At 45.2% G+C, this 24302-nt stretch overlaps 1 protein-coding gene across 1 annotated transcript; it reads left to right on the forward strand.

Moving 5' to 3' along the window:
• Positions 1-1226: 1226 nt before the first annotated feature.
• On the forward strand, positions 1227-8315 carry LOC148480499 (uncharacterized). The gene is made up of 2 exons (XM_088454310.1): positions 1227-3286; positions 8159-8315. Exons 1-2 carry the CDS (start codon positions 1227-1229, stop codon positions 8313-8315), a joined length of 2217 nt encoding a protein of 738 aa, XP_088310436.1.
• The last annotated feature ends 15987 nt before the right edge of the window (positions 8316-24302 follow it).

A 24302-nucleotide genomic window follows, 5' to 3' on the forward strand; every position in this document is an offset into this window, starting at 1 on the left:
CCACTCTCCTGCACAGGTTGGTATAATAGTTCCTCCACCTTCTCTCATTACATACCCCATGCTGTCCCACTGTCATCTACATCTCTCACATCCCTCCACCGTGCACAAACTCAACTGTCCTTCTCTCCCCCCTACTCACTGTCCCCACACTTCTCTCCCAAGGATCCTATTTCTCCTTACCACTGGAGGAAACGCGATCCTATGCAGACATATTTTACATATCTAATATCCACCCTTTCTTCTAACCCATGTTCTTTCCTTGCTACCATGCCAAAATCAAATTATATATTGCCCTCCCCCATAAAATCATTCAGACACCCTTGCTAGTGTTTTAGCACCACATGGTGTGAGATTCATGGTATAACTTAGATTCTCTGCCACAGGTAACGATTCCCATAATTTCGTACTATGTCCTGAACTTTGCATCTTAATCACATTGTAGCTGCACACGTATTCATTTATAGTGGGGACAATTAGCGGCGGTAAATTGATTCAATTAGCCCCCGAAGTGAGGCTACCGCAGCACTTATCGGTGACTTTTTTCACCAGTGCACAGGCACTGAAAAAAAATCCCTGATAACTAAGTGCCGCAACCCGTTAACTCACAAATCCATGAACTTTTCACAGATTCTGTGTGTTAAAACGCGTTAAACTCCAGTTAACAAAGGTATCAGGTGAAAAAGGGAATCTAAATGTATAACCTCGGGCGATAAAGCCTGAGGCTACCTCCTTTTTTCACCCCCTTTAAGTTATCTGGGCTAAATGAATTTCCCCCATAGTGTCCTAGGTACTAAGGATTAGTATTGTCACAAAGCAATTGGTAAAAAGTCTCAGATTAAGTACAACGATGTACACCACAAGGCATGGCGCAGGTCACTAGTATCGGGCCTCTTTCTTTTACCTTTTTACCCAGATTAGCGAATGAGTCGCACACAGAGGCTACATGAAATGCCAGCGTCAGTATACAGGGTACAGGTACATTGTATTTTTCTCACATTACTGATGTGAATAAGGTGCATATTTTGGGAAAAAGTCTCTGGCATGACGAATCGCGCTACTAAGTCACAAAGACCATGGTGCACCAAATGGGGATATTTGGTGCGATTTGAGGATTGGTGTATGTGGAGTGTGGACACATCTGTATAATCGGTTTCCTTTGTATGTTCTACAGACACTTACCACATAATTCTTTGATGTCTCGTCTAGGTGTACAGAGAGCAGTAAAGATGGGCAATACGCCATCTGGGGCAAGTCAAAGGCCAAACCAGAAAAAAATATTAAAGCAAAAAGTGTCGAAAGGCAGCTACGAGAAAATAGAGGATGAAACATCTGTCTCAACCCCTAATGCATTTGGTAAAAGTTTATTAACTGTAGAAAAAGAGCTGGTGTTTGTGGGGTCCCTGGCAGAAGACATAGGAGAGGTAAGCATTGGAAATATGCCCTTGAAAGAAGATAGCTTTGAATCAGCGGAATCCAAATCATCGATAAGATGTCCAAAAAGTAACTTAAAATGCCAGTTTATAAATGTACTTAATTTGGAAAAAAAGCAAGTAAAAACAAGCTTTACAGGGTCTAAAAATCCACCATCAGAAATGATGGATAAAAAAGAAGATAACATTGAGGGCAAAAAGAAGGGGACAGGTAGCCCGGCATGTAAGGAGACTTCTGTCATGTTGCCACAGGCACCAAATTTTCCACCTGTGATGCCTTCCAACACCAGCCAGCTGAGCACCAGAGGAACATCTCACAAAGCAGAGACTGCAGCCACTCTATTAGATGGTAGCCAGAATATCAGCGAAAAGGAAAAATCTCAGACATTTATTGAAAAATCATACCCTGTATTACAAGTAAAGTTCACCAAAGCTCAGTCTAGCACTGTGCCCTCTATGGACATTCTGTGCTCAGAAACTAAAAACATTAAACTAGAAACAGTTGAGGCATCAGATCTTATGAAGACCTCCCCATGGGAAAATCAGCCCAGAACAAAACTGCCAGACGCAAAACAATGTTCACCTTCAGCAGGTTTCTCCTATGCAGAAATCCTCAAGCAAAGCTTACCGGTAAAGCCTCCTCAGAAGCTCTCAGATGCTAGACCTGTGGGCACACAACAAAAGGATGCTTCGGTGGTTGATAAAGATCTTACAGGCACAGTTATATTGCTTGGTAAAGGTGAGAATAGGTTGGCAATGCAGCAAACATTCAATAGATGTCAGGAAACAACCAATGTGGAGAAGCAGGAAGGGGTTCAGAAATCAGAGAGCATAAAGAGTGTCCAATTCAGCAATAAGGTTAAAGAAATAAATCAGAGAAAATCAGAGAACTTGCGGGAGAAGATGACCACTACAAACCCAATGACGGAGGACAGAAAGCAAGCACCAGTGCCTTCAAACAGAACTGTGAGTCCACCACGTTTTACATACACAGGTGAAAAGCCCAGGTATGACTGGATATCCCCGCCTAAAATGCCACAAGAGTATTTAAAATTCAGTGGCTCTTGCAAAACCCAAGCCTATGTACCAGAACACTCAGATCTGTTACACAAGAAGGACCAAAGAAAAGAAGTACAGGACATAGTCATATCTTGGCCAAAAAATCCCATTCCTGAGAACCTCCCAGATTCTTCAGTTATTAATGCACAAGAACAAAGAATTGTCTCCTTCACTGGCACTGACAAGCAAGGAGTGTCTTCCAAAACCTGTTCTGTTCTGAAACAATGCAAGTCTACGCAGCAATTCACTGAGAGTGCTACTACTTTTAGTGAACTTGGAGCAATACCGAAGAAAAAAGTGGTAACTATTCTGCCACAAGCCACGGATCTACCAATTAAATCTGCATCATCAAAGGGGCATTCAAGTGAACAGCCGTGCAGTCAACCAAAAACACCACGGAAGCAGCCTAAAATAAAGACTGCCCCACAGAAAACCACTTTCCCAACACATACTAGGGGAAAAGACCAGACTTCCCTGAAGCACCACATTAGTGTCTCTACTTGGAACAAATCATTCCCTCCTGATCCTCATATACAACAGATACAAACAGAGGAATCTTCAAATTGTAAAAACTCAGATCAGTCTCTGCCAGAAGTGGAGAAAGCATCACCTGATGAGCTCACCACCAGTACAGAAACTCAAACTCACAACATCATTCTGAATGAAGAGACTCTGGATGCAGCCTCAGCAGATCCACCTCATAAAATATGGAAAGATTTCTATGTAGACAAGACATGCACCAAGAAATGTAGGTGCAAACATCATCCAGGAAAGCTTCCCCCAAATGTAACAAAGTGGTAAGTACTTTATATCATTAAGTGATCGTCTTAGGGCCTGATTCAGCAAGGATCGCAGATGCTAATATGTTCGTAGACGGCCGATGATTGCTTTCTGCGGATGCATCATAGTGCGCGTGCGCAAGCGGCTCACTGCGCACGGGAAAGCCATTGCAGAGATCACACAGATTCATTGTAAAGTGATTAACAGGAAGTGCCGTTTGTGGGTGGTTACGGGGTGTGGTCGGCCGAACGCAGGTATGCCAGTGCATTTGAATGCTGATACAGGGGCGTGCATAAGTTAGCCACTACGATAGCATAAGTAGCTTGAGTGTTCACTGCGTACAGGAATGTTAGCAATTTATAAGTGAGGTCTGACCTGCCTTAATTGTGCGAGTGGCTCCGATGGTATTCAATGTTACTGATGTTTTAGCTGGATTGCAAGTAATTACAGTTGTACGACAGGGGAAGTGGGCATCTGCATGTTGTCCGTGCGAGAGCTTTGCAATTGCAGACATTAGCATACTCTCGCAGCAGACTTGCGTGCGCGATCGCATTAGCGATCCTTGCTGAATCAGCCCCTTACTTTCCAAATTCAGAACATGTTTTTTTTAACACCGTATAGCATACCATCTTACATATTTCTGGTAGTGTAGCTACCCATGCCCAGACTTTTACTTACTGGGTCCTGCTGTTTTTATTGCCCTAACTGTCCCCATTTTGCATCCTACAATGGTCAATTAGTCTGAAACAGATGGTCTGTAAGGACCTAGCTATCCATTGCTGAGCTTCATTCCTGAAACAGTTATTCATGACTCCTTCATGACTCTGTATATTTTAGATCTTTATGACAAGATCAAATATTATTAAAATTATTTGAATTTGATGTATTTTTTTCTGGGATAGATACATCTTTCTTTTAATAGCATGCCATGGTGATATACCTTTAAATTAAACATTCTAAAGTAGCAGCTTAAAATTAAAATGTTTTACTTAGAATTATTCTTATATTTACTTGTTTTTTCATAAAGCCAGTATTGTACAGAATAGAGCAGGTACAAGAGCAGCAATGTGCAATAAGCGTAAGATAAAGATATGAGGTTTTTACATTTTTAAACCATGAACATATTAGCTCTCAACTAAGATCAACTAAGATCACACCACAGTAACAAAAGAGATAAAAAGACTTGGATTGACCTCAATGGAATGCACAAGACAACTACCAACTTTTCAACTACATGGTACAAGGTCTAGTCTTTAATGTACTGTGAGCATAGTAGATAAACAATAGATTTAAGTACCTTCATAATGGTCTTGCTAGCGGGATAGAATGCAGAAATAATTGCCAGAAATGTACCATCCCTTGTTTAATATTGAGGAGAGCCATCCTCCTACCAAATACAGAATTATTATATTTACTTTTACAGAATAGGTGGAAACCCAAAAGGTATGTCTACGTTGACGATGTTCACATTCACAGCAGCAGAAGGTTAATGTCAACACTTGCAAAATGACATAATGTCGACATTTCCATGAGGCTTAGGGTTAGCGTAAGGGTTGGTATTAGAGTTAGCATTAGGGCTGCCATCAGGGTTAGGGTTAGTGTTAGGATTGCCATCAGGGTTAGCATTAGGGTTACCATTAGGATATGAGTTAGCGTTAGGGTTGCCATTAGGATTAGTGTTAGCGTGAGGGTTGCCATTACTAATAGGGTTAGTGTTAGGGTTGCCATAAGGATTAGGGTTAGGGTTAGCGTGAGGGTTGCCTTTAGTAATAGGGTTAGCGTTAGGGTTGCCATTAGAATTAGTGCTAGGGATGTGAATAGGTGGCAATCTTGCAGATATTGCCGAAAAGTCCTAGCTTTGGGCGCCCAAAGCCAGGACTTTTCCAAACTACTGTTTGGGCACACTAACAAGGACTTAGACGGATTTAACCACTTTACGCGGCTGAACAACAAGTGCGAAAAAAGAATTATTGAATTATTCACCTCGTCAGTTTAGACAGGGGATAAGGCATGATCGGGAGCGCAAAAACAAATACATTTCCCATAATAAAAGCAGTTTCAACTGCAGCTATATATGGAATAACCATGATACACGCTACACAGCTACATGTATGCAGTATACACATGGAAGCAGCTCAAACAGCAGCACTGGTCACAGCATATACATTTTCTGAAAGGTCCCACTAATTACTCCACAAGTACAATTGTCATTATAGAACTTTGTACTAGATCAGTGTAGACTGTGTACTAGATCAGTGTAGTCTGTGTACTAGTTCTGTGTAGTCTGTGTACTAGATCACTGTAGTCTGTGTACCAGATCAGTGTAGTCTGTGTACTAGATCCATGCAGTCTGTGTACTAGATCAGTGTAGTCTGTGTATTAGATCAGTGTAGTCTGTGTACTAGTTCTGTGTAGTCTGTGTACTAGATCACTGTAGTCTGTGTACTAGATCCGTGCAGTCTGTGTACTAGATCCGTGCAGTCTGTGTACTAGATGAGTGTAGTCTGTGTATTAGATCACTGTAGTCTGCGTACTAGATCAGTGTAGTCTGTGTACTAGATCAGTGTAGTCTGTGTACTAGATCACTGTAGTCTGTGTACTAGATCAGTGTAGTCTGTGTACTAGATCACTGTAGTCTGTGTACTAGATCAGTGTAGTCTATGTACTAGATCACTGTAGTCTGTGTGCTACATCAGTGTCGTTTGTGTACTAGATCACTGTAGTCTGTGTACTAGATCATTGTAGTCTGTGTACTAGATCACTGTAGTCTGTGTACTAGATCACTGTAGTCTGTGTACTAGATCACTGTAGTCTGTGTACTACTTCTGTGTAGTCTGTGTGTAGATCACTGTAGTCTGTGTACTAGATCACTGTAGTCTGTGTACTAGATCATTGTAGTCTGTGTACTAGTTCTGTGTAGTCTGTGTACTAGATCACTGTAGTCTGCGTACTAGATCAGTTTTGTCTGACTGGATAATCATGGGTCATAGGGCCTGATTCAGAGCCGCTCGTAAGCGGCCACTCGTTCGCTCCGAGCGATGTTCGCACATCTGCGCATGCGTATGGGTCGTAATGCGCATGCGCCAACCAGCCAGTGCGGTCGGAAATCGTGTGTTCGCAAAATAGCGAGTGCCTGCTAATTTGAGTGACAGGATGAGGCGTTTGTGGGTGGTAACATGGGAAGGTGCTTGAAAACGGGGAGTGGAGATCCGAACGCAGGCGTGCCAAACGGTCTAAACGGGCGTTTTAAGGGTGTGCATAATTAACAAAGCAGCGTCATCAGCCACGTCACTTGGTTGTCTCTTAGCCTGAACTGTTCGCATGATTGCAGTAGGAAAATCCAACCACAAGCACTGCGAGCAGTTCAGACGCCTTTTCGATGTACTCGATTAATCTAACAAATAGCGGAGATGACGTAGGATGCGAACGGCCAGGGGGCGTCATTACAAAATAGCGAGCGCATATTTCGTTCGCTCGCTCAGACATAGAGGCGTCAACAGACCGCAAAGAGCGAGCGCTCTATTAAAATATCCGGCCCCTTTTTCTGAACGAGCGAGCGCAAATAGCGTCTGGCTCTGAATCAGGCCCATAGTTTTATCATTTTTTTTATTTTTTGCATCTTGACCTTCTGTACCTTCTGTCCTAAAAATCTTCAGATTACGCAACAGGTCAACATACTCATATCTGTGGGCCACATTCATGAATATAAAGGTTACTAGGGAGCGGGAGGGAGGCAAGTGTATTGCAGGTTTGGTGGGATTTTGGATTTGCTGTGCAGCACATCCACCTGTTTGTCATGACTGCAGGGCTAGTTGGGAGGGACAGTATGAGTCATTATGCTGCCCTACAGCACGGGGCAGCACAATGGTAAACAGTATGGAGGGACTACACACATACTTTGTCCTATGCACAGGATCTCCACTTATGTATTATGTACAAATTAATCACAGGATAACCAGGCACTAGAGGACTGACACAAACTGCACATCAGAGTTACATGAGATTGTCTGTGACTATGGGAAAAACTTATTTTTTAAAAAGTAGCAAAACATGGTTTTCCCATGGTGCTGATCCGCGGGAGCAACCTCCATGGACCCACCACAGCCCAACACACAGCAGAGTTTGCTGAGCTGGGGAAGACAGGCTACTGCCACTGACAAATAAGGGGGGTGGACCCAGGCCCCCCCTGGGCCCCTCCATCAAGCTTGGGCCTGGGTAATTAGTATCCACTCCCCTCCCCTCTTTGTGCCCCTACGTGGCCCTAATACTGTGGTCTTGGGCAGATGAAGAAACAGGTTGATGCTGAACAGTTGCAGAAGGATAACACAGTCACTTTATCTGTACCATGTGTTAGATTACAGACAATGGGAATCCTGTGGTTGATATTATTCTTACTGATGTATGTTATGCAGAATATGTTTTATTATGACAGTGTTACCATTATAAAAGTCTTACTGGACATTTATAGAAAAATGAACCTAAAAAACAAACAAAAAGTAAATGCTGATCAGTACGGATGGTTGTGCGGAGGGAAGTTGAACTTAAGAGTAATCTGTATTGGCAGCTAGACAAAAGTGTATGTAAGAAACCACTGGTAAATAAGCGTAAGTGGTGTCCTGAGCCCGCATGGGTTTCCCCAGGTGTCCCAGTTTCTTCCCTGGCTCAAAAACATGTGGTACTGTACTGTAGGTGATTTGGCTTCTAAGTGAGGAAATTAGATTGTAAGAACCACTGTAAGAACCAATGGGGAAAGGGGTGAAACTCTCTCTTTAGCTCTATATAATAATAATAATTTTGTAAAGGATCAGAATTGTATTGTTAGAAGAATACAAATGACGGTTATAGTGTATTAGTAGTATTGGTACTTACATTACTGCCTTCACACACAGGTTGTCAGTGTCAGATAACAGGCTGGCAGAACCCGCAGGGATCACCACTCTAAAACTGGCATCCTCTCTGGTCGCAGGAACCAAACTTCTGCTGGATCACACCGCTTTCACTGTTCCCAAAGACAGCGGCATCAAGCAGAAGGAGCAGCTGATATGAAAGTGACGATGGTACTAGTCTGATAAACGTAATACTGCTCCCTCTCTTCCTCATAGCTTACACTTTGCCACGGTTCCTGTAATAGTTCTTGTTTATTTAATAGTTCTATAAGAAAGTCATACCTGATCCCGGGATCTTTGTGTCTTATGCTGCAACTGTCTGGGGCCTATGGAGTTGTGGATTTATATACAGCCATTCACTCACCTATAGCGCAGTAATAAAGAATAAATATCAATACATGGATCCGTAATCAATACTGACAGTATACATGGTTGTAACTAGATGCTACTTTATAACCCCAGAGCCTAAGATTATTATATACATTAATTTATTTGTAATTGTTTAAGTTTTATTGTACGTGTAATTTTCTGTTTTGTTTTTTTAGAATCAGTAAATTGCTCTCATGTTATCCAGTATATTGGTGTTGTTTTGAATTTTTTTTTTTTTTTTATCACAGCACCCTATAAGCAATTTTAGAGCTCCTTTATTTCTATTTTCGTTATTAACAGTTATAGCGCACACATATTACGCAGCACTTTTCACAAAATGTTTTAGTCATTCACATCAGTTCCAGTGGAGCTTATGATCTATGGGCCTGATTCAGACCCGTTCGCTAACAAGCTATCGCTCGGAGCGAGCGATGTTTTGCAATGTGCGCATGGGTATGCATCGCAATGCGCGTGCGCGAACTAGGCCGGGCGATCGGGAAGAATTTGCTCGCCCAGCAGAGACAGCCCAGCTGAATGAGTGACAGGTCAAGCTGTTTGTGGGTGGTAGCAGAGGCAGGGCACTGGAAGCGAGGGAGTGGAGGTGCAAACGCAGGCGTGCCTGGGCATCTTATCGCCGTTTCAGAGGCGTGCATAATTAACAGCCAGCATCATAGTACACATCACCTGGCTGGATTATACACTGAAGTGCTCGCAGTGCTTGCTGTAGGGTGTAGTCAACCTCAAGCACTGCGATCACTTCCTATGGAACCCGATGAACCGATGGTTGCATACACTTCCTGGAGATGACGTGCGCTAGTAGACGGCTAAAGACAGGTTGGTGATCGTCTGCATACACACCGCCATCGCTTGCCAAGACATAATGGGCTTGCTTATGCCTTGCCGTGCGATCGCCTGCCTTGACGTCACTTAGACGAATTTGCATACGCTGGGAGCGAGCATACGCATCTAGCGAACGGGTCTGAATCAGGCCCTATATTCCCTACACATGCGTACTAGGGTTTATTTTATAAGAACCCAAATAACTTGTCAGTATGTTTTTAGAGTGGATGACACCCACACAAACGTGAGAACATACAAACTGCGCACAAAATTGGTATTCAGAGTTGGGAATTGAAGTCCTGACCTGTGTGTAGAGCTACAATTTCCATCGACTTACACTGTACCACATAAGCAGATACACCCAACCATACTGCTGAAGGACACGTTTGAATCACCGGTATACAATATAGATGTGACGCTCTCCCTTCACTGCCTAGGTCAGATGAGGGTATACTTTTCTGTCCAATGGAATACATCAAACTTTGTGTCAGCAATTCCAGAAATCAATTTGGAGGTTAAAATACCCTAAGAGGAAGTAAGATAGAGAACAAGGGCCCTGATTCAGAGCCGGACGCTCTGACCAGAGCGCTCGCTCTGAATCAGGGCCCACCTCCATAATTATGGAGCGTCCTCCTGGACGCTCGTATAGCTGTGGGTCACCACCCACAGCATATACGAGCGTGCAGGTTGATGGTCGTGATGGTCTTGACCATCGCGACCATCGCCACTGCGAGCCGAAGCCTGCGGTTGAGTTTCTCAACCGCAAGGCCCAGAGTGATTTTGGTTCTATCAGAGCCAAAATCACTCCCACTGACATCACTAGTGATGTCAGTGGGGCCGGCTTCTGACGGTAGGCATTCCCTTGGGAACGCCCCCGTCTGGGAGGCACGCCCCCGGCACGCCCATAAAAGGGGGCGTACTGTCAATCAACATCGACAGCACGCCCCCTTTGATCAGACACAACGAGCGAAGGAAAGCTCCCTCCGTCGTGCGTATGCGCAGTGCACAGCATCGACCCACTTGCGAGCGGACAGCCGCTCGCGAGTGGGTCTGAATCAGGCCCAAGGTTCAGAACAATGGCAAAAAATCTGCTCAAAGTAACATTTATAATTTAAACTCCATGTACATAGTATAGTTCTCAACAGGGCTGCCATCAGAAAGGGGCCCGGTACTGACAAAATAGGCAGGGCCCCTTCCCCCCTGGGTATAGGGCAGAGGTGTGGATAATATGGGTGGAGCTACTTAAGGGGTGGTGCATCAATTGGTTTGTAAAAAATCAGGGATGGCTAGACATGGTTGAGAGGGGGGATGGCACAGGGCAGGAAAGGCTGGACAAGGGGGGGCACTGGGCTGGGAAGGGTGGACTGAGGTGGCAAAGGGCAGGGAGGCTGGTTGGACTAGGGGAGGGGCAGGGCAGAGAAGGCAGACAGGCTGGCTGGACATGGGGGGGGTGCAGGGAAGGCTGGCTGGACTGGGGCAGGGAAGACAGGCTGGCTGGCTGGCTGGCTGGACTAGGAGGTGGGGTGCAGGGAAGGCTGGCTGGACTGGGGGAGGGGCAGGGAAGGCAGGCAGGCAGGCTATCTGGACTGGGGAGTGGAGGGGGCTGTAGAGAAGGCAGACTGGCTGGAATGGGAGAGGGGCGAAGGGAAGGCTGGCTGGACTGGGGACGATGACAGTGCAGGGAAGGCTGGCTGGACAGGGAGGGACAGTGCAGGGGCAGCTGGCTGGACAGGGAGGGACAGTGCAGGCAAGGCTGGCTGGACAGGGAGGGACAGTGCAGGGGCAGCTGGCTGGACTAGTGAGGGGGCTCAGGGCAGGTTCAACATACCTGCTTTCTTTATAGTATTTCCTGAGAGAGAGGGGTCCGGGTGGTAGTGGCGAGGAATGCACCGGGCGGCAGGCAGGGAGGAAGAGCATAGGTGCTGCTCCAATTGAACTATGGAGTCGGCCATGAGCCAATCACAGCTCGCAAAACGGCAGCCAATCAGGAGCGGCGCCTCTCTATCCGGGCCCAGAACTGGAGGCCCGGCAGCCCCCCATGATGGTAGCCCTGGTTATTAATGATAGCCATCACGTCCCGTAAGGTTAGGAAGTAGCCTAATTACTTGGTTCCCTCACCACACACCATAACACACAGTCTTAAGGCACACATACACTAGACGATTAAATTGAACGATAACGATATCGTTATCGTTCAATAAGCGTTTGTAAATCATTTGTAGATCGTTAAAAAAAAATTTAAAACGACCAGCGATGCACGCTCCCGCTGGTCGTTTAGACATCTATCAGCGGACAAATATGCTGTACAACCTGACAATAACGTCAGGTTCAACATGTTTGCAGATGATTGATTGTGCCTACACCACAGGTTCTCAAACTCGGTCCTCGGGACCCCAAACAGTGCATGTTTTCCAGGTCTCCTTACAGAATCATAAGGGAAATAATCAGCTCCACCTGTGGATCTTTTAAAATGAGTCAAATGAATATATGAGTAATGAATACACCTGTGCAGCTGCTGGGTGACCTGCAAAACGTGACTTGTGTGCGGCCCTGAGGGCCGAGTTTGAGAACCACTGGCCTACACTGAAGGACTACTCATTCACTGTGGCACATCACAGACTGACAACCGGCTGCACGATTATAATATCGTCATCGTGCCGACGTTTGCCTGTCTTCTAGTGGATGTGTGCCTAACATCTGACTCCGTGAAAACAATCCTTGACCCTAATTTGAGTTGTACCATTGAGTGAATTAGAATAGACATGAGCACTGTCTTCGCATTATTTGTCATTTTGTTTTGGAGCATTAAAGAATAATATACTCATACCTCATTGAAAGGAATCTTTTCATAGGCATTCTCAGTGCAAACTGCAATCTCACACCTGCAACAGGAACACTGTTAGTTGGCACTTCAGGTCTGTGCCCAGTGTACATGTGCCGGAGTAGACACATAAACGTGCAATAGCTTCCAATAAACATTGATAAGAGAAGCTTTAAAAAATGTGCAATGAATGGATTCAAGATATTTGCAATACGCACGCTTGTAAATGGGCCATTCCATGTCATGTACAGGACATAAAGAAAACTTTTACTTGATAATTCTAATTATCAGGGTCCAAATAATTAACATACTAACTCAACGTGAGCGCCGGAGCAATTCGGAGCAGTGACACTAGTGCACATACATAACCTACAGGTCACGCTTATGCACAAGAGCCCTGGTGTCCAGTAGAAGGAGCCGGACAGGGACAGAGGGATCTGAAAGGATCCCTCTTCGCAATCCGGGAATTGCGAGCTGCGAGCTGGAGCAGAATGCTCCCGCAGTCAAGCTCAGATAATATAGTATTTTCAGGAGCTTGATGAATTCTGTCCCCATATTAGTGTATGGGGACAGCGGGCCATTCCGGGAGAGAAAGTTAAGTAGGAGATATCTGTGATACTAGTGTATGGGGACAGCGGGCCATTCCGCCAGGGGAAGGTAAGTAGGAGATATCTGTGATACTAGTGTATGGGGACAGCGGGCCATTCCGGGAGAGAAAGTTAAGTAGGAGATATCTGTGATACTAGTGTATGGGGACAGCGGGCCATTCCGCCAGAGGAAGGTAAGTAGGAGATATCTGTGATACTAGTGTATGGGGACAGCGGGCCATTCCGGGAGAGAAAGTTAAGTAGGAGATATCTGTGATATCTCCTGCTTTACCCTCTTGATGAATGGCCCGGACACTTAATTTCTACAATAGCAGGTGAAAATGTGAAAACCTATGAGAAAGAGCTATAATTTTACTTATCAACTTATGTTGAAAACACAAAAAATACACAGCTCTAGATTTTTCTTTTACAGTGTCACGTATGGGACATTTTATGAAATGGCCCAAATATCTAACATGTAACCCAGTGTGAACATACATGCTAGCACCACACATACTGTCCTGTAATTAATATAATACAGCTACGTTAGGAAAAAACAAGATCCTTCTTGTACAGTGGGATTTCAAGAAATGTTGAAAGTCTACAACTCCTCTTCCCTCTGTATCCTCTCCTTATCAATAACTCCGATTTTTCATATAAGAATGGTAGAAACAAAGTGCAGCTTAACATACCAGTTAGAATTAGCTGTGTACAATCTAGGTTGAGGATGGTGATGGTGATGAGAGGTTGAGAACTGAGAAAGGCGATTAGGGGCTGAGGACAGATGATGGCTGGCTACAGGCACTCTCCCTCCTACCTCTGAGGCATCCACATCACCGGCAACAAGAAGAGACGGCAGACTTGGAAGAGGCGGCAGACAAGAACTACAGCCTGCATCATCAGTAACAGAGAGACAATGTGGTAAGTCAGTGTATTTTTACTTTATTTAAAGGCTAGCATATCTTTCAATTAATATTATGCATCACATATCACACATGCAGGGGAGGGATGTGTGGGTGGTGGGATTGGGGGTGGTGGCGAGGAGGTGGGGGCCCCAGAGACATCAGTGTACCAGGCTCCTAGATTTCTGTAGCCGGCCCTGACCTCAGTGATACAATTGGTCATTTAATATCACTGTGATACAAATAAAAAATGTACTGGTATTTACCAATACTTACCCCTCCGACGAGGTCCTGCGAAGTTCCCCTCCTCTGCGAGGTCCTCCACTGGGCTGCTGGCAGCCTAACGCATGTGCATGACACGGGGACCCGGCAGTGCCTGGAAGGCTTCGCTAAAGCAGGAAAGGCACCGCCGGGTCTCCATTGCCAGCAATGGTGCCCGCATCGCTCTCGCCATCTAAAAGATGGTGAAAGCGATGCTTGACAAACAGTGGTAATCTTAGATTCCAGCTGTTTGTTAAATCCAGAAAGGGTGGCATAACCCCTTTAGCGAGCGCTAAAGGGGTTATGCTTTGTTGATAAATGGGGGCCCCGGTTTTTACCTTGATGGAAAAAAGGCATGTTCCTAAATAGATGGAATGTTCCTGAATAGCAGCAGGGAACTCGCAGAGAAAAACACAGTTAGTAGTTAGCAGGAGAGACAGAATATACCTTGATGGAAAAAAAGTTCTTGAATAGATAGAATGACTGTGTGCTCCACTATATATATTGTAATTGTTAGACTCAGGAGCCCGTCCTCAGCCGTTATGATTAATAACAGTCACACACTAGAATACCCTCCCTGCTGCCGGTGGGCTTCTACATGATGAGGGAAGTCGCCAATATGTCCGTCGGTGGGTGGTGTAACTGTTCGTTTCTACAGGGGTCAGCAGTGTGGTACAGCTGCAAATAATGCAGTCCGAAACTGATAGTGCAGAACGGCCAGCCGGGGAGCGCAGCAAAAGCTACGGAAATGACGCCTGGTTGTTCAGTAGCCAGCTGGTCACTTTCTTGCTGCCCCACGGGATGGTGGTGAAGTGTAGTATAGGCTATTTACCGGAAGAGAAACACAACTGGAGCTCAGAGACAGGACTGGTGTTTCCATTTTAAAATGTTCAGATTTCCTGGACTCTACCTGTATTTTTTACTGGTCAAATCCCGTGTCATAATTTGTACTTTAAATGCTGTGGTTAATATATAACACGAAAGCTAACAAAACTAAGCACAGAAAACAAAAATTCTAAACTGAAACAGTAATTTTATCAGATTTTAAGGCATTTCAAGAATTACATTTCCCCGTAACTCGGAAAAAAATTCCAAAAGTGGAAACATGGATTATATTTACTAAAGTGCGGGTATTTAGAAATGGAGATGAAGCCCAAAGCAACCAATCAGATTCTAGCAAATATCTTCTAGAAGGTGCTATTTAAAAGTTAAATAGAATCTGATTCGTTGCTATGGGCAATATCTCTATTTGGCCATGATGTACTAAGGAAAAAATGCGGTAAAAACCCAGTTTTCATATGTACTAATTCCCGGTCGCCCTATTTTTGGTGCGGAGGGTAACGCCAGGATTTTCTGGCGTTACCCTATAGAAGCCTATGGGCTTCTTACCGCATCCGCTTATCACCGCCCCACACCTCTCCTGCTGGCTCCCCCACTCATCTCAGCCTCCTGCGTGCCAGACCGCGCTCTTCCTGGGTCCTCCACCTCCGTCTCCTCCTATTCTTCTTCCGTGTGTAGGGAGGAGGAGGAGCCCAGGACTTCCTGCAGAGGTCACCAGATGGCAGCTCCCGGGGCTCGGAGGGGGCGGAGACCCCCTCACCCGGTGTCGGCTGCTTCGCAAAGGGCAGCTCTTATCGCAAGGTGCTAATCGTATATGTTAGTACACTACATATGCGATTAGTAATTTTGCAGAGACTGGCGTGATGTACACCGCAAGGTTAGTACATCCCGCCCTTTGTAAAAAAAAAACCTCACTTTAGTAAATTTACCCCTATGATTTAACATTGTCAGATTTCCCTGTAAACAGCAAGAAAACCTGTAAGAGGAAACACCAGACAGGGCACAGAGAGATGGTACAATGGGGGAGATTTATCAAAGCCTAGAGATTTGTATTGCACAATGGATATTAAGCCCACTGCACTGATGATGATTTTAGGCCTGAACTTAGGAGGCTTGCCCTCATTTTGTTCAGTAGTACTGGGCACTAGGTCCAAGTGCCCCGCTAGACACCACTGAGGTGAAATTTGGGCTTTAAACTTAGGCCACACCCGACACATTTTTTCCCTGCCAAAAATCCAGTTGTTCCCACCAAAATGGAGTCAATAGTAATTTATAGAGATGTAAGAGGATAGCTGCCTTTGAAGCCCATATTAGCAAAGCTCAAGCAACAATGTCATCATATCACTTTGTAATTATGTTACCACTCTTCAGGCCCCCGGGTAGGTTAGTGGTGCTCCTTATCTTTGGTTGCCTTGTTGTTTAATATTGTGTAAAATGGTACATTGTTGTGGGTGAGCTGCCTATTTTGTCCTCTTACAGGTGTAGATTGCAAGCAGTCCACTTGTCCAGATTGACCTACCGTAATTAGGATGGTGCGACCTGTGCCATGGCACAGGGCACCGCAGGGCAAGGGGCACTGTATGGGCCTGTCAATTTTCCTGTTTGTTATCATTCTCACTTGTAGCTTCCTCTTTTTTATCCCCAGCACCTCCTGGCCTCCCCTATCTCTTCCCTGGCCCTTCCCCATAAGGCCATGGCCCTTTTTCAGGTGCACTATCTTATTTCCCTTTTTAAAAAATTGGGGGGCGCCAATGCTCTCTCTGGCACAGGGCACCAAAAGTCTAGTTATGGCTCTGGAGAGAAGGTGACGGTGGTGATTCTGTGTTTTTTCCTCTAGACATCATCCCAAACCTTGTCCCAGATCTGACCACAAGAGGTACAATGACCTGAAGGTGATTGTGGTGTGACTGGTAAGTGCATTTCATCCATTTCACAGATTTACTTCCTATTCCTCCCCCTGTGCAACCTATCACTACTATCATAAGCTGTTTTGTGTCGCTCTACCCTTCACTTCCTCCATTCTCCACCCTGCTTTGGTTATACTTTTGTGGTTTTTTTGATAGGGATATACAGGGCTGCAGACAGCTCTGCCAGGCCCAGGTACAGGGAGGGTGTCTAGCTGACCTGGGGAGGTGTGGTCAGACCCCCTACTTTCAAATAAAAAGTAACACGTTCGCGGCCATGCACACCGCACAGGTAAAGTACTGGCGGCGGGGAACGGGGTTTGGACTCAGGCCCCTCCAACAGGCCCAGGTAAATAGTACCCGCTCCTCCCCCCTATCGGTGCCTATGGGGATATATAATTGTGTAGTTTAATCTCTGTGCAGCACTGCAGACACCTTGTTACACCATATAAATAAAAGATAAAAATACCTACATTTGACTGTGATCGTAGTGCACTATTTATAACTTAAAAATAACTATCACCTAACTATCACCTATCATCAGTGCTGCTGAAAGAATTCCTGGAAAATTCACAGTCTGGGAGGTAATGCTCCCACCATCCAGACTGTGCGAACAGCTTCTGAAAAAGGCACTGTTGTTTATGCAACCCTAGTGACTGTGACTATTCTATGTCTTAGTCCATATAATCATTCTCCACCGCATACAGTCTGATTCTGATGGTACAACACATGATGCCAGTGTCCCATACAACCACCTCATTCACGAGTGGTAGCCCAAGACTATCATTTTTAAGTGCACCTTTATTGTTCTTTAATTTACTTATTTACTCATTAATTATATATATATATTCTATTACTACATATCTGCGATATTATAAAATATTATGCTTTTCTATTGTACTGCTTACACATTCGTGTTTATGTATGTCTACCTATCTCTCTCTCTCTCTCTACTTGTTGAAGCACCCAGCATTGCCCGGGTTTAAATCTTCAAGTTATTAGGGTTTATTTTGTGATATCGTCCAAATCCATCCAGTGTAAGGCCCAGAACAGGCTCCCTGGGTCAAAGTTTTTCCCGGCGCACTCCACCATGAGGTCTAACTGGGAACCCAATCACTCCTTTAGGCATCCCAGACCAATTGTCAACCCTCTGTGAAGTTTTCATCCAAATCCATCCAGTGGAAGACCCAGAACAGACTCCCTGGGTCAAAGTTCTGCCCAGCATCCCCAGGTCAAAGTTCTGCCCAGCGTACACCAACGGGAGGTCCGACCGGGACCTCAAACCCCCTAGTATGTCTTCTGGGATCCAATGTTACCACTGTGTGACGTTTTCTTCCAAATCCATCCAGTGGAAGGCCCAGAACAGGCTCCCCGGGTCACAGTTCTGGGCAGTGTACACCAATGGGAGGTCCGACTGGGACCCTACCCTCTGTAAAATCTGGCCAGTATCCAACTGGACCACCTCGCGTTGGTTTCATTCCAATCGGTGCAGGGGTGTCCAAATGCATAAGCGGACAGACAGACAGACAGACAGACAAACAGACCAATGAATTTGATATTATATTACATATGTTAATTAAATTAAATCGAATCACAGTAGAGGCCAAGACATTTTCAAATTCATTTTTTTCTACTGATGAACTTAATATAACTGTCACAGTGACTTCAGTTGATGTAGGTAACGTTAGTGACTGGTGCTATGTTGAATATGATGGAAAGAGTTACAGAGGTGAGGTCAAAGAGGACATCAGAAATAGTGAATACTTAGTGAACACAATGGAGCAAGCTGGCAGCAACTGAAAATAGCCATCATCATATTAAATATTTTATACATCTTCACAGTTAATCAGGAAGATAGCCTACATTGATTAACTAATGTGGATTCTACAGGTTTGAGTAATTTGTATCAGAACCCTTTCACTGGGGACAGAAATGTAACGTGAGTCACATTCATATGTACCATGAGTCACATGTTAAAATTGATTCTAAAAATTAACAAGAAATGTAATGTGAGTCACATGGAATGATATATATATATATATACACACACACACATACACACACATACACTCGCTTGTATCTTGGGAAAGTTCTGATCAGTCATCAGCATTAAATTTTGAACAAAGTGACAGATGTGGGTCTTTCAACTACAGATCTACTAGATCAATGGTGAAGCGCGTGCCTGAGAGTATAGTTTTAGGATGGTTATTTCAATTATATATAAAATATAAGGCTGGGTTGTATACATTATTTAAGCGGTGGTATTTAAGATTTTATTTGTTTATTTTTTGTATTTGTGTGCCAATCCATGAACCCACCTTTTAGTAAACAGGAAGTGGGCTAGTTAATTGGGAAGTACATTTAGGGGACTACCCCAGTACAGTACTACCCCAGTACACCTTGATGAAGACGAAATGCGTTGGTGGAGTCAGAAAAGGACACTGCTACTTCCAGGCTCTGGTGAAGGAGTCCACTATCTCAAGAAGGTGATATACCCAGGCTTTACCAACTTACCCCTCATGCTTCATTGTGTTCCTTCTCAAAAGGCCTATTTTCGGAACGCAGTAACCTTAATCTGTTGTGGTTTATTTTATGTGGCCTTAATGTCTTTAAATAAATTGCAAACAGTTTTACACTATGAGAAGCTATTTTTATGATTTTTTTGGAAGGTATCCATTGATATACATGGAGTACTAGGAAGTGAGGAAAGAAGTGGATAACCAAGCGATGTAGCGATAAGAAATATTTAAAGGACTATTAAAATTAACATGTAAATACAGTCAAATATTTATAAACTGTTACATCTTGACTTCCTGAGTTCATACGGGATGTAGTTATGAGACCGGCGGCATAATCCCGGCAAGGGATTTAACATAGGCGTCGAAATACCGACGCCTATGTTAATCCAGACGCCAGAATGCCGTGGACGCCGGACTGATCGTCCTCTCTGCCGGGTAAGTATACACTTAGCCCGGTGATGGGGGGGTTAGGTTTAGGGACCCCCGGGGGGATTTAGAGTTAGGCACCCCACCAGCCAAGGTTAGTGTTAGGCTAGGAGAAGGGGGGGTTAGGGTTAGGCACTAGGGAGGAGGTTAGGGTTAGGCACCCCTAAGGGAGAGTTAGGGTAGAGAGGGAAGGGTTAGCATACTTACCACCGGGCGTCGGGATCTTCACCTGTCGGCCTGTCACTGTCAGAATTCGAATCGGCGGCTCTTGAGCCACCGGTATTTCCCATACCAGTTCATACGATATCCCTAATTGGGGAGCACTGGGTCCTTTTCTTTTATGTTTTTTGCGGTGGGTGATCACCACTTTAGGAGCTAGCTGCACCCTGGTTTGAGCGCACATGGTATATACTTTCTGATTATGGGACATTCATCTTTTTGTAGTAGTGGTACCAGGCACATGACGGCAGAGTGAAGTACGCCAGAACAAGAAATGAGCACTTTCAAATATTCCTTCTGCACAAACATCACAACATCTTTTCCCACAGCACAGAAGTAGCTACGTTCATCAATCGGCAAGGAGGCAACAACAGCAAAGCAAAGACTTTGGAGGTAACATACATCTTGCCTTGGGCTGAGAATGATGTCCTTGTCGGTGCTTCTTATAGCAGGCAATAGTGTGGCATGGCGTATTATCTCAGTAGATGTCAAATCCATCCAAGAGAATGGCCCCTGCATGAGGCAGTATTCCAATTTTTAGTCCAGAAATTCGGTCTGCCTCAGATCTGATGACAACCAGTAATAACACCAAACTAGTTTAATTCTATTCTTGTCAGAGGGACATCATAAAATTGGCAACAGATACTGGGGTAAGTGTTCCCTCCAGAGCCATAGCTAGGCATTTTGGTGCCCTGTGCCAGAAACAGCATTGGTGCGGCCCCCCCCCCCATATTTTAAACAGTGAGAGCATGCGCCAAAAATAAAAGGGGCCTGGCCTCACGGGTTGGGATGTGGCCACACAAAAGTACACATTACACCGCACATTGGTGTCCGTTATTCACATTACACCTCACAGTAGTGTCTGTTATTCACATTACATCACAAAGTAGTACCCCAAGTCCCTTTATACATGTTACGCCTCACAGTAGAGCCCCTTATACACATTATACCAACACAGTAGTACCCCTTATACACATTATGCCACACAGTAGTACCCCTTATACACATTATGTCACATAGAGCCCTTTATACACATTACACTACACAGTAGTGCCCCTTATACATGTTAAACCACCCAATCACAGCCCACGCTATTACTGGCCCCAGTTATAGCTATCACTGCCCCCAATCACAGCCCCCAATCTCACTGCTCACAGGCCTCAGCTATCAGTGCCCTCCAAGTACAGCCTACACTGTTCCCTGTCACATATCCCAATGACCCCACTCTCACTGTCCCCCTTGTAGATATCAGTGCCACAAATCACAGCCCACACTGGTTCCACTTATAGCTATCACTGCCCTCAAACACAGTCCACACTGCTCCCCCCTCCCAGCTTATTGCCCTCCTCACACAACCCCTACTCATAGCTCACTGCCCTCCTCACACAGCCTGGTCACATCCCCACACTGCTCCTGCTCACACTGCACCCCTCAAAGTGCACCCCCATCACCTGCCCCCCTACAGAACACACTGTCCAACCGCCCACCTCTCCTCTTACCCACGCCCTGCTCCCCCTATATCTCTTCCTCACAGCTAGCCCAGGCTGTGACAACTCTACTTGTGGTGGGGGCGGCAGCTGCTGAGCGTGGTAAGGCACCGGCCGCACCATCCTCCCTGCTGCTCTCCCCTCTTTCCCTCAGCCAGTGCGGCCAGTGTTAGACGCTGAGCCTGCATTGGCTTTCATGCTACAGAGACACTTGGTACATTGTGTTGGGCGGCTGGTTCCGCCCTCAGGGGTGCTCCACTCTGTGCGGCAGCACCGGCCGCACCACCCTAGCTAAGGCCCTGGTTCCCTCTGTTTCCTTTCATTGCTCGCATACTAAAGGAAATCTACTAGGAATAGGCGGAGGGCTATTCTTCCATTTTGACCTTGTCGTCTGTGGTTTGCAGTCACTTGGAGGATGCTTCTAGAGCAACCTTGGTCTCTACCACACCAATCAGATTGCCTGCATCAAGATCTCGTTCTACATCTAAATTCTACTTCCTCTCTCTGATGGCGAGGGGACTGAGCACAAAAGCATATCTGATAAAGTAATTCATAAACTTCTTCAAGCAAGGAAGAAGGTTCTTTCCATTTTTTATTGCAGAATCTGGATTTTTCTATTGAACAGTTTGTGGTGTAAATATATAGAATAATTAGTTACATCTGTGAATCTTTTCAAATGTGTCAGTGACTAATGAATACACCTGTGCAGCTGCTGGGTGACATGTAAAACGTGAACTGTGTGGGGTCCTGAGGACCGAGTTTGAGAACCTCTGAATTAGATAATCCCAACTCTGCCACAGTTCCAAGTATTTTGGATTTTCTTAGAAATTGGTTTGGCAAGGGTTTAGTTCACTCTAATCTCAACGTTCTGGTATCTGTACTCTGTATTTCTGGATAGCAAATTAGCCTCAAAATATTGTATATCCCAATGTATAGAATACAGCCACCTATTAGACCTTGAGAGCTCTTGGAAGCCTTAATATCACATCTCTTTGAACCATTACAAGATGTCTCCCTCATGTAGCTCATAATTAAAGTGCTGTTTTCTTCTAGCAATCACCTCTGCTGGCAGAGTACATGAACAACATGCCCTACCTTGTAAAGAGCCTTGTCTAAACAGTATATTGACAAAGTGGTATTAAGAATTAATCTTGCTTTATGACCTAAAGTAGTTTTCACTTCCCATATCAATCAATAGATCAAACCACCATCTCTCTGTCCACAAACAACTAATAAAAAGGAAGAACGTTTTCATACTCTAGACCTTGTTAGAGCTGTCTCTGTTTACCTTTCCAGGACGAATGCATGCAGGAAGACCAGACGGAATCGGTATGAATCACCGCCGGACCTAAGCCCGGCGGATGAAATACCGACGGCGGAAGGCTGGCAGATGAAGATCCCGACGGGGAAGGTAAGTAGGCTATCCCTAACCCTCCCTTAGGGGTGCCTAACCATAACCTCCCCCCTTAGTGCCTAACCTTCCCCCAGGGGTGCCTAAACCTAACCCCCCCCTCCCCGCACCCTAAACCTAACCCTCCAGGGAAGGGCGCCTAAACCTAACCCCCCCTTCCCCTAGCCTAAACCCAACCCTCCCGGGAGGCACCTAACCCTAAATCCCCCCGGGAGTCCCTAATCCTAAACCCCCCGCGCGGCTAAGCACTCCCGACACCCAGCTTACCTATGATTGGTATGCCGGGCGTCAGGTTTTCGGCATGGGGCTGATGATAGGCATCGGTATTTAGATGCCTAACATCAGTCCCATGCCGGGATTTCACAGTTGGGAAGCCGGCGGTCTGCATTTCGGCAGCCGGCTTCCTATCTACATCCCCACCAGACAGCTGTTGGTCCTTCCACAGTGTTCCCATAAAGGTGCCTGCTGCAGCCAAACCTACTCTGACAGCATATGCCAGAGATATTATTACAGGTTGGGTACGGAATGCCGGCGCTCGGGATCTCGCCAGTCAGAATCCCGACACGACATCCTAACATGATCACAATACCGACAGAAGGAGGTAAGTATACTCTCCTACCCCTCTCTTCCCGCAGCCTAACCATAACCCCAATACTTACTGTCTTCATGCCGGCGGTCGGGATGCCGGCGGTCGGGATTCTGACTGGCGTCGGGATGCCGGGTTACGACATCCCGACAGCCAGGATAATAACTACGTGTCATTATTACACACGCTTACAGTAGAAAGGGAATAGATAAAGAGTGCCTGAAGTATTATAGGCTGATTTTACAAGACTGGGGGCTACTTCATATGTGCACAGGCTGAAGAATTGCGCACCACAATGATCTCTGTACAGCAGCCGCATGATCACCACTTCTTACCATTACTAGACATAATCGTGTGGATGCTGCATCCTCTACTGATGCACAGGAAAATCCTTTACAGAGCTGTTCAATAAAAATTCAATTCAGTTGTTATCAGTGCTAATGTTCTTATTCCCACCCTATTGATTATACTGCTTTGTTACATCCCACTGTAAGGGCTTCCAGGTAGTACGAAAAAGATAAGAGAATTATACTTACCATTCATTTCATTTAATTTCCTGGAAATATATGGGGAAGATGCACTAAGCCTTGGAAAGAGATAAACTGGAGAGAGATAAAGTACCAACCGATAAGCTCCTGTCATTTTTCAAACACAGCCTGAAACATGATAGTTAGAAGCTGATTGGTTGGTGCTTTATCACTCTTCAAGGCTTGGTGCATCTCCACCCATGGCAGCTCATTGATCCCACACAGGTTCGGTATTTTTTTTGTCAACATTCATTACGTCGACATGCCGCCTTTGTCATGTTTAGTATGTCAGCTGATGATATGTCGACATGATTAGAATGTCAACAAATATTGGGACTTGGTGGTGTAACGCTGACTTACCTGCATTCCAGCTCCGGCGGTGCAGCAGTGTCTTCTGGTCCGACGGTGTCAGCTGATGGGGAGTTCTGCCGGAGTCATCTGATCCAAC

The sequence above is a fragment of the Taudactylus pleione genome, unplaced genomic scaffold, assembly GCF_031769625.1.
Source record: "Taudactylus pleione unplaced genomic scaffold, aTauple2 ptg000612l, whole genome shotgun sequence".
Lineage (NCBI taxonomy): Eukaryota > Metazoa > Chordata > Amphibia > Anura > Myobatrachidae > Taudactylus > Taudactylus pleione.